The sequence below is a fragment of the Quercus robur genome, chromosome 3 (assembly GCF_932294415.1).
Source record: "Quercus robur chromosome 3, dhQueRobu3.1, whole genome shotgun sequence".
Lineage (NCBI taxonomy): Eukaryota > Viridiplantae > Streptophyta > Magnoliopsida > Fagales > Fagaceae > Quercus > Quercus robur.
Window position 1 is genome coordinate 33,324,646 of NC_065536.1, and position 12,253 is coordinate 33,336,898.

At 38.3% G+C, this 12,253-nt stretch overlaps 1 protein-coding gene across 1 annotated transcript; it reads left to right on the forward strand.

Moving 5' to 3' along the window:
• The first annotated feature begins 10,714 nt into the window (after nt 1–10,714).
• Nucleotides 10,715–11,678, forward strand: LOC126719545 (uncharacterized). Its single transcript, XM_050422082.1, has 2 exons — nt 10,715–11,209; nt 11,370–11,678. The coding sequence occupies exons 1-2, from the start codon at nt 10,715–10,717 to the stop codon at nt 11,676–11,678; spliced, it is 804 nt and encodes a 267-aa protein (XP_050278039.1).
• The last annotated feature ends 575 nt before the right edge of the window (nt 11,679–12,253 follow it).

Below are 12,253 nucleotides of genomic sequence, written 5' to 3' on the forward strand. Positions count from 1 at the left end.
GATACAGTGGTGAGGTTTGAGAAAGAAAGGGACAAGAGAGAGATGAGAAACAGAGGAGACAGAGATTGGAGAAAGAAAGAGGAGAGAGAAAGAGAGTTTTCTGACAAAAGAAAGAAGAGAGAGAGAATATTTAAGAATAAATCATTTATATCCACTTGCTATAGTGAGTTCTTATAAGTAAGATCTAACTATAACGGGGTTGTAAAAAATTTTGGGTTTACATATTTGGATAAAGGATGGTTTTAACGTTTTGGGGTTGCAAAATAGCAATTTGGGGGTTTTACAACCCCCAATGCTAGTGCTTTAAGAGCATTCTTATCAAAGATGCTATAATGCTAAAAAGCTATATTTGACATCCAAAACTCCAAAATACCTTCTACATTAAACATGCCAAATGTTAAAATTTTTAACACTCACCTACAGTGAGCTGTCATCTATAACAACTCATTGTAGCTAAATTTTAAAACCAAATATCAATTTTTTAATCCCCACACATGCCACAAAGTCCTTTCTCTCTTTTCTTTTCTTTTTTCTAGTTTTCGGGTCAACCCACGCCGACGAGCTCCTTTCCCTTCTCCCACGTTGCATCCCTTCCCTCAACCTATGCCACCAAAAATCGAAGATCCTTTTCCCTCTTACTGAACCCAAAGACCCACACTGCCAATAATCCATGCTCTGCCTTTCTCCCTCTAACCGAACCCAAAAAACACAAGCTCTTCTCTTCTCCCTCTGCGGTGTTGGGTGTGGCTGGGCTACGATGGCTGGGTTGCAAGGGGTTTTATGATTTGATATTTGTGGGTTTTGATTTCGGTGGTTTTTTATTTCGGTGGCTGGGTTGATCGGGGTGGCTGAAAGGTGGGTGTGGGTTGATTGATTCAGTGGTGGGGTACTGATTTACAGGTTATGGGAGGTGGTGATGGTGGTTTTGGGTGATTATATATACTGTTATTTTGGATGTGGTGGGTTGCAATTTGGTGTGATTGGGGTGGTTGGGGGTGTGACAATGGCTGAATGTGGCAGAGGCATGGTTGCTATGGCTGAAGCGGTGCTGGTTGTGGCTAGAAAGAGGATGAGAGGGAAAAGTAGGCTAGTGTGCTGTGTGGTTGGTGTGCCGTGGGTTGTGCCGTGGATGGTGCTGTGGGTTATGCCATGGGTTTGTGGTGGCTTTGTGCAGGTTTGTGGTGGCTTGGCTGATGAGAATAAAAAAGGAATAAAAAAATGATAAATAAATACTATTTTAATGAAGTGGTAAAATAATAGAAGTTTTGATGTTAGGTGTATTGAAAAGTGATGTGTTAAATGCTATAAAGTTGGTTTTTTAGATTCTAAATGCTAAATTTTTTGAAACCCTTGATGTGAATGCTCTAACACATGTAGCTTTTAGTTAATGAATGTTGAAAGCTCGAAAATGTGTTAAAAACACAAGAGCTGTTTAGACCCCCAAATAAAAGTTACGGCTCGATAGATTTTACACTAACTTAATTCTAAGTGCAGAATAGTGTAAATGCGAGCGGATAAACAAACAAGCTACTCTAACACATATTCATATAATCATAACAGTAAAATGAAATGTAAAAGAGTAGGGAAGAAGAATGCAAACACAGATAACACGCTGATGTGTTATCGAAGAGAAAACCGAAGAACTCGGTGAAAAACCTCTCCGCCACCCTCCAAGCGATAATCGATCCACTAGACAATTAGTTGGGATACATGGGTAAGCAAGAGACCCTCCAAGCCTAATCTACCTGCTGTATCTAAGCCCTCCAAGCTCCTACTCCAACAAGACTTCTCGGAACCGTGTCTTGTCTAGCTCTCCGAATCCCGCAACAAGCTCCATGTTGCATCTGCCATCCTTGGCTTCTTCCAATGCTTCCCAACAACTCCAAAAACACTTACTACACTCTAAAAAGGTGTGGATTGTGTTTAGGTACAAATCTTCTCTCAAGGTATGATAATGGGAGAGGGAAGGAGAAGAGGCTACAATGAATTATCACTAAGGATGAGTAGCTCTCTCTCTAAAAGATGGGTGTGTGTGTTGTAGAAAACCTATCTAGGGTTTTTCTCTCTAAATGGCCTCCTTTACATTTGTGGGTAATGAGGGAAGGGTATGAAAGTCTCACTTAAAAATCCTCTAGGCAGAATGTTTCGCGAGTACCTCACGGAAAGGCCTTACCCACGAGACACTCGTGAAAACGACAGCCTGGCACGACTCTTTAGCTTCAAGTCATGTGCTTCTCACATGCCTTTTCGCGGGAACCCTTCTCGCGAACTTCTCACGAGCTAGTCACGAAATACATTGATCTTCAGATAAGCTTGAGTCTTCACCAACTTAATACTAAACCCAATACAATAAAATCCCACAAAATACAAGGAATAAAATTAAAGCAATTACAACACTTTTTGTCATGGAATAAAGCCAACATAAAACATAGTTGTAAATCACAACTTTACAAATGTCAAATCAAATCTCCTTTTATTTTTATTTTCTTATACTTCATATATTCTTCCTCTGAGTTCATTGTCAAGTGAGCCTATATTTGTAGATTGTAGCTTACTGTTGGTCTCAGGGCAGCTCCATTTGCATTTCGGGGTTTTCAAATGAACACCCTAACTTCTCAAAAAAAAATTTATACTTGAAAAAATATATATTTATATGCATAATTATTTTTAAACTAACATGATTTGTCTAAATATTGAATACCCTGACTTGAGAATTTCAATAATTTGGATTCAACAAAACTAGAGTAATGCTATGTCCATATATAATATTTTCACAACAAATCTTAAAAGACAAGTTGTTATTGGTTTTCAATTAGGATCACCATTGACATCATTTTTTTTATCTATTAATAAAAGTTTGTCACCTAAGATTTGTAATGAAATTGTTGTGAATGTAAAATTTCTCACAAATTATCTTGGTCTCCTAAATATAGTCATTTAACCCTTTAAACAAAAAATAAAAATCAAATAACAATTAAAAAAAAATAGCCAAAATAGTGGCAAAAATAAATACAAACAATAACAAGATTAGGCTAAATAACAACAAATGAACAAAAGATTAACCAAAAATAAATAAAAACCCAAATAACAACAATAAAAATTAATCTAAATAACAGTAAAAATAGCTCAAACAACAAGATTAGGTCAAATAACAACAAATGAACAAAAGATTCAACCAAAAGTACATTCAAAAACAAAAATTAAATAAAAATCTCTAATTATGCATATTCATAACTCGTTCAACCCATAACATTAAAAATAATTCATAATTTCTTTTTTCCTAAAAATGATACTAAGAGATATACTACAACCATGAGTTCTCTCAGTTGTGCAGGTAGCTCTGCTCTCCTCGGCTTTTCAGTTGTAATAGCTTTGCTCTCCTCAACAGCAAGACTCTCAATCACAGCGTCTATCATTTGTTACTCTCTGTCTCTCTCTTTCATTTTCTCCATTTTTCTCCTCTTTCATCATTTTAGACTCTCTATCACTTTATTACTCTCATATCAGAATCATCAATTCTCACTTTAACTCTCATTAGTTACTTTTTGCATTTTCATTTCGTTAGTAGAAGAATATTGTAAAACTTCTTGTATTTCTATCTACATTTTTTTTTTTTTTTTGGATGGGAGTGTCTTTTTTTTTTTTTTTTTTTTGAATTGATATATTCAAGTTTTCTTTTTGACCACCCTAAGAAAATTCCTAGTGCCACCACTTTATATCTTATCATATCATGATATAGATTCAAATAAACTTACTAATAAGTCCAATTAATTTAGATATATTTCTATATAACATATGCTAAAATATAATTACTATAAAGATTGTAAATTATAGCACTATGCACAATCCTTCTCATGAGCTTGAGCGGCAAACTTATGGCCTTAAAGGAATAAATGTGTGGTTGGTTGAACGATTCGTTGATTAGGATGAACAATTGAACAATTGGTCTACCTAGAAAAGAACTCAAACGTTGTGTTAATGGTGGAATCTATGGATTCAAGGGAATTGAGTGATGGCTATGGTGTTTTGATTAATATGCAGATGTAGTTACGAAAAGTTGTGGGTCTTGGTTATGGAATGGTTTCTAAGCATTATGACTCTAAACTAAGCTTACCAGTGGAAAATTATGAATCCCTTACACTTTTGATGCCTCTCCTATTTATAGAGAAGTGTTTTTAAGTGTTTATAAAGCTTATGGGTTGTGCATTTGGAGAAAAAAACTTGCATTTATCCCTTATAAAAAATTAGAAACAAAATCAAGTTGGAAAATAAAAAAGAAACCTAGAACTAGAGTGATAATTGAGATTCAGTTTGCGTATATTGGTACTCTAATAGTAATTAAATAATTTTACCAAGAAAGGAACTAAATCCTAAAAATCAAGAAATTTAAAAGTCAATTAAGAAAAGATTTTTTTTAATAAGGTGACATGAGTTTGACTTACCTCCAATACTTTTTATTTTATTTTTTTATTTTATACAAGATAGAAATTATACTCTAACTTAATTTAAGCGTATATGTGTGTAAAACTCCCTCCTGGAGACTTAGGCCCTGTTTGGTTTATTTTTTTTCATCACTCATCACTCTACATTCAATTTTCATCACTCATCACTCATCACTTAAAATACCCCAATTTCTATCATCCACCCGTTTGGCACACTTCACTCAACTTGTCATCACTCAAAATTTTCAACATTTGGTGGGCCCCATACCTATAAATTGGTCAGAGCAAATCTGTTAGCCTACCCGCAGAAGGTTTCATCCCATCTTCAACCACTGCTCCTCCTCCTCCTTCCCTCACAAACATGCCAAGCTATGTCACACTACCAAGATAATCTTCCAAAAATATAAGTGTAAAACCCAACTCCACCTCCTACCACCACGACCTTGGCCAAAAATGCCACTCCGCCTCCTATCAACACCAATAACCACTGCAACCCAAAAAAAAGCCACAAACCCAACAATCCCAACCCTTAAAAACCCAACTCACAACACCCAACCACCGCAAAAAAACACAACCCTCATCCCACCGATCTCACCATCAGAACCCACAAACCCATGATGTTGAAACATCCACAACCGCACATGATGGTTCACTTGGGTCAAGAGAGAGAGATTAGAGACCCAAAAATCCAACCACCATCTCTCCCTCCTCTGTATAAGCCCAAACAAAACCCACTGATACAAAAACAAATAAACCCATAAAAAGTACAGAAAAACCCACAAACAAAAATCCACAAAAGCATCAATGTGAAGAGATGAAAAAAGAAGAGAAGAGAAAGAAAGAAGAAGCAATAGATGTGAAGAAAGGAAGAAAAAAGAAAGAAAGAAGCACTGAACCTACAACGGGTGGAAAGAAAGAAGGAGGAGCAAATGTGAAAAAGTAAGAAAGAGAAATGAAAATGCTTTGGTGTTTGATGTGACAACACAAAATATTGGGTCCCACAAATTCCATTTAATTATCAAATTGCCACTGAGTTAATAAACTCATAACTTGAAAACATCCTCTGGCTGTTTCCGAAATTGGTAACTCATATCTCCAAAACTCAGTTTTGTTAACTGAGTTAACTGACCCAAAAACTTGCCAAACAAACATTATACATGTGGGGCCCACGGTTTTTGGGTTATGAGTTAACAAAACTCAGTTTTGTTAATTGAGTTTGGCAAAATCCAAACAACACCTTAAACTCCAGTCCTTACCCACCACAACTCACAAGAACTTATACTTGTGTAATGACCACAATTATTTTTTTGACTGGAATGAAATCTTCTTTTGTTTTATTGATAAATTGCCACATCACCCACTAACTAAATAAAAGATGGAGATTAAAACTCACTTCTACTTGACATTGTATATTTAAAACAACCTAAGATGTCCAATTAAAAAGGTACAAATGTAAGCCAAACCCAAGTGACATACACCATCCATCTCCACTCAAATAGTTTTTCAAAAAAAACTTATTTTTCATATTTAAAGATCAAATACTATTCATTTTTTTGAGTATTCTTTTTTCCCTTACCTTGTACAACATAGAAACGATCCATATTCATAGAATAATTAGAGTTCATGTTTCTAAGGAACCATTTTATTGGAACTTTAAATGTAGCCAATGTGCACTGCTTGAGGAAGGCGTACACCTATGAAAGCAAGCATATGCTCCTTCATCTAGAGGTTTCAAGAATTATATTTTCTTAATTTAAATGCACTCAAATTTATATATGTGCTATTATGAATGTGTAAACACAAAATCTCAAATTTGAAAATCAAACAATTGAATATATTTCACAAGTGTAAATTTGTATTGATGAATTTGAAGGTACAATTCTCTATGTTTAGATTCTAATACAAAAGAATAATCCTCTGATTTGATCTCCTTAGAAATGTCTTCAATTCAAGTATTGTGTCGATGTAGTCTTGACTCAAACACAAGATATCCTCCACTTGGATTGGAAAATGGATTGAAAGATCTTTGGAATGAAATTGTGATGAATTTTTGGTTGTGTGCTTGTTAGAGATTTCTTATGCTTCGCATTCTTCGTGTTCTTCGTGGTTCTTCAAATTTTATTAATCTTCGAAGATTTGTTGTGGAAGTTCTTCGGAGCTTTAGAGATTGAATTCAATGAAGCTTCAATGGATCAAAGTCTTTGAAATTTCTGGAGGCTTTGAAACTTGACTCCAATAGAACTTTGGTACTTCGAAGAATGATTTGGATGAATGTTCTTTGTCTTCGAAGATTTGTAGTAAATGTTCTTTAGGGCTTTGGAGGCTTGCATTCGTAGAGCTTCACTAATTTGTAGTCTCTTGGTGTTTATGGAGACTTTTGAGCTTAATTCCAGTGAACTTTGAGATCTAGAAAGATGACTTGGTTGAATTTGCTTCGAATGTTCTTAAGATTCGAGGTTGAAGTTCTTGATGTTCTTGGAGGCTTTGGAGCTTGATTCTGACATAGCTTCAAGACTTTTGAATGTTTTTTAATCCCCCTATAAGACTGAGAAGGGTCTCTAATTATAAGAGTCTTAAATAGATTTGAAGTCACATGATTAGTTCATATTAGTGACACATGTCATGATTTGAATGGAGGGACTTCATGTCTTGTTCTCCAAGGGATACATGGCATTATATGATTAGCTAAAGTATTTTAATTTAAAATAACACATAGTAATATTTGATTTGATTGCTTATGTCATTTAAATTAATACGTGCTAACATTTGATTGGTTCCTAGGTATTCTTTGTAATTTTTATTCTTTGACACTTGGAATATTGCCATTGGCCTCTAAATAATGACAGTAGAATCCACTAAGTAGCACATGGCATCTTGTAGTTGGTTTCAAAATTTCTACTTCTACCAAGTGTTTTGAAGTGAGTCAAAATCGAGTCAAAATCTTATGTCTCACTTTTCCTGCTCTACTCTATATTTTACTAATAAAAAATTGACACATGTCAACTATTTTAATTAATTTTTTTCTAATTTTATGGGGTTACCTAAAATAAATAAATAAGTAAAAATTCAACACATCCACGACAACTGGTCCACCACCACCCACCTTGCCAGAGACACTAAGAAGAGGTCACCGACACCATCAACCCAACTAGAGAAGGCCATCCACTATCTCTATTTTCAGCAAACCCAAATATAAAATACATTTTGTTTTGACAGAAGAGCCGTCTCTTATGTTCAACAAGCCTAAGCATAAGAAGTTTGATTTTTGTTTGTAATTATTCCCTACCTTCACTGTTTCGTTAGCCTTCCTTTTCAATCTTTAAGACACAGAAAATTTATAGTCTCCTTCTTATATTTTTGAATGACAATAGATTGCAAGCCTAGAATATAGATGACTTTTGGCTTTCAATCCTAAAACACAAAGCGTATTGGCTTGGTCTGTTAGACATGGACATAGATTTGGATGAAGTAGTGAGGTGGACATCGTCCAAGGACTGAAAAAGAGATGTCTGTCAGTTGAAGGCAGGCCAACAACGGTGGTTGTGACTGGCGGCATTAATGGTGCCGGAGATATCTAATTTAGTGTCGCCAACAAAGTTTGGTGGTAGTGGGGATGGGTTTTATTTACTTTAGGTAACCCCATAAAATTAGAAATTAATTAAAATGGTTGACATGTGTCAATTTTTTATTAGTAGAACATAGAGTGAAGCAAGAAAAGTGGGACAGAAAATTTAGACTCGTGAAATCCACGTTAAATGCTTAGAACATGTTAGAGAACACAATCATCAAACATTCAAATTGAAAAAGAAAACAATGGCGAAGTAAAAATGGAAATTACAAAAGAAAAGTACTTGGAAAGGAAAACGTCTATGGTAATGGAGATGTTGCCTCGTTAGTGTTTGGATGAGCCCTTTGTAGGTCTTTTAATTAGAGTCTTAATTATTCACCACCACGGCTAGCCCTTCTCGAATTGGAATCATAAAAACAAGATGCTCTTATAGATGGGAGTTTCATTTAAAAAACACTTTCAAAAATATTTATTTCTTAAAAAATGTGGAAGAATACTTCTATTGGTATCTGAAAGGGAGAAAACTGGAGGTGACAGATCAGGTTAGATGGACGAATTGCTAGACAAATGGGCTAATAGTGGACGGATCCTATGTGAACGGACAAAATGGTTGATGGACATAAAGGCCACATGGCACTCAATTAATCATTATGTGGTCTCCAAGAAACCCTAAAGGGAAACGACTTGTGCCTCACGATTGACCCTAGTCCATAGAGTCCCGATATGAATGGAATTCTAACACAAGGAGGATTCTAGAATATACGCTAATTAATGGAGATCTTCCCTATAAGGAAAAGACTTGTGACGCAAGTCTTAGGAATTCAGTTCTACGCTACTATAAAAACCCAAAGACCCTCAGAAAACAGGTACGCATAATTGATCCCAGCTCTGGCACTCTAGAATTGCAAAAAGATTCTAATTTGACCTTTGGAGGGTATTTGGCCAGCACCACACCGGTGCTATTTGTTAGGTCTTCTCTTTTGTTGTGTAGGCACTATTTCGAGCGTGCAAGGACTATGTGGCTCATTGGTGATTTTTCGACATCATCAGTTGGCACTATCTGTGGGAATTGCAACTTGTAAGCCATACAAACGCTTCCCGGAGAAAGAGTTGCATGGCACTTACTCGCTCGATAGCGACCACCAACAACGTTCAAGGAGATGAGCCGTAACCCACTGCCCTGAAAAGGCAGGTCCAAACCCTCACAGCAGTAATGGAACGTCTCACCAAACAGAACCAATACCTAGAAGAACAGCTACGACAGAAGAACGCAGTGATGGGTACCCAAGAGAAAGTCCAAGAAGATACCAGTGCTGAACGAAGAGACCAAGAGGGGCCGAAGGGTAGTAACGCCCCGAGCAGACCGGAATGACAAGACCTGAGTCGTCCATCCCTTACTGATTCAGCTCCACCCCACATTGTTGCAGAGATGCAGATGATGAAAGAACGGATTGACTTTATGATGAACGCACTTAGAGGGAGAGTGTCCAGCGACCTCGACGACTTAGTCCATCGAACCGATTCACCATTCACCACATCTGTCAATTCCTTCCCCCTACCACCGAAGTTCCGTATACTGCAGATAGAAAGCTACGACAGAGCCAAGGACCCTCTAGATAACTTAGAATCCTTCAAGACCTTGATGCATCTCCAAGGAGTGGCAGACGAGATCATGTGTAGAGCCTTCCCTACCACACTAAGGGGTCCCACAAGAATTTGGTTCAGCAGGTTGACGCCCAACTCCATCAGTACTTTCAAGGACCTAAGAGTCAAGTTCGCTTCACACTTTATCGGGGCACATAGATATAAAAAGTCGATCGCATGTTAAATAAGCATTAGGCAACAAGAAGAAGTGACGTTGAGGTCTTATATCGCCTGCTTCAACAAGGAAGCACTCTTGATTGACAAAGCTGACGACAAGATACTCATAGCAGGCTTCACGAACGGGCTACGAAAGGGTAAGTTTCTATTCTCCTTATACAAGAATGACCCGAAAACCATGTCGGATGTACTTTACAGGGCCACCAAGTACATGAATGCTGAACACGCGTTGTTGGCCCGCGAAGAGAAGCCCAAGAAGTGAGAGAGGCAGGAGGAAGTCCGGCAAGATAGGGGTTGAAAGATGGCAAGAACAGGAGAAAAAAGAGATGATCGACGATCTAAACCCCTGATAGGGAGGTTCACAAACTTCACCCCCCTGAATACCCCGATTGATCAAGTCCTGATGCAGATCAAAGACGAAGGAGCCTTGACGTTCCCCGGCAAATTGAAGGGTAATCCCAGCAAGAGATCTAGGGATAAATATTGTCGTTTCCACCGAGACCACGGTTACGACACGTCTAAATGCTATGACTTGAAGCAGCAGATAGAGGCCCTTATTGGGCAAGGGAAACTGCAAAAATTTGTCGGCAAGGAAGGAACAGAACAAAACCAAGGAGCACCAGTCTGGAAAGAAAACAAACGACCCCGGCCACCCTTGGGAGATGTAAGGATAATCATAGGGGGCAGTACTTCCAGTTCCTCTAAAAAGGCTAAGACATACTTACGGATGGTACAGAATATTCAACTAATAGGGTATGCCCCAAAGATGGCGCGAGTCGACAATCTCGTAATTGGGTTCATGGAGGAAGATGCCTGACGCCTCCACCACCCACATGATGATGCACTTGTAGTCAGTATACGAGTCGAAGATTATAACACCTACATGGTGCTAGTAGACAACGGGAGCTCCGCTGATATCTTGTATTATCTAGCTTTTCAGCAGATGAGAATAGAAAGAGAACGATTAATCCCAACCAACGCCCCGCTCGTAGGATTTGGAGGAACAAGGGTGTATCCGCTGGGTGCTGTCACCCTACTGATGATGGTCGGAGACTACCTTCAGCAGATCACGAAGGATGTGACATTCCTAGTTGTTGACTACTTGTCCGCATACAATGCTATATTGGGACATCCTACTTTGAACACATGGAAGGCTGTAACATCAACCTATCATTTGATGATCAAGTTTCCCACTAAGTACGAGATAGGAGAAGTAAAGGGAGATCAAGTGGCAGCTCGTGAATGTTACATTGTCATGCTAGAGATGAATGATCAACAGCAGACCATATGCATAGAAGAACAACGAACAATAGTAGAGCCGGTGGAAGAACTAGAGGAAGTAACCCTTGATGAATCAAGGCCTAAGCGAACAACTAGAGTGGGTACATTGGCTAGTTAGCCGGTACGTCAAGCACTCAACGTTTCTGAGAGAAAATCAGGACATATTCGCCTGGAGTCATGAGGATATGCCAGGTATAGACCCCTCGATCATAGTTCACAGATTGAATGTATCTTCCTCATCCTTTCCTGTATGACAGAAAAAGCGAGTATTCGCCCCGGAACAAGACAAAGCCATAGCTGAGGAGGTTCGGAAGTTGTTGGAAGCAAATTTCATTCGAGAAGTGTACTACCCTGACTGGTTGGCAAATATGGTTATGGTTAAAAAGGCCAATGGAAAGTGGAGGATATGCGTAGATTTTACGGACCTCAATAGAGCCTTCCCCAAGGACAGTTACCCTCTCCCACAGATAGATACCCTGGTAGACTCGACCATGAGACATCAACTTCTGAGCTTCATGGATGTGTTCTCAAGATACAACCAGATCAGAATGGAGGAGGCCGATTAAGAGAAGACTTCTTTTGTTACCAGCCAAGGACTCTTCTGCTACAAAGTGATGCCATTTTGACTTAAGAACGCAGGGGCAACGTACTAAAGATTAATGAACAAGATGTTTGCAGGCTAGATTGGGAGGAATATGCAAGTTTTTGTAGATGACATGCTGGTAAAAAGCTTACGAGAAGACGATCATTTGAGCGACCTCCAAGAGACCTTCAACACCCTCCGGACGTACAACATGAAATTAAATCCGAACAAGTGTGTGTTCGGAGTAACTGCGGAAAAATTCTTGGGATTCATGGTATCCCAAAGAGGGATCGAGGTCAATCCAGAGAAAATACGGGCTATAATGGAGCTAGCCCCACCAAAGACGATCAAGGCGGTGCAAAGCTTGAACAGCTAGATAGCAGCACTAAACAGGTTTGTCTCAAGGGCGACGGACAAATGTCTTCCCTTCTTCCGCATATTGAAGAGATTGTTTGAGTGGACAGACGAATGCCAACAGGCGTTTGAAAATCTAAAGTTATATCTTTCATCTCCCTCATTACTCAGCCCATCCAAGCTAGGGGAAGAGCTCTATCTATA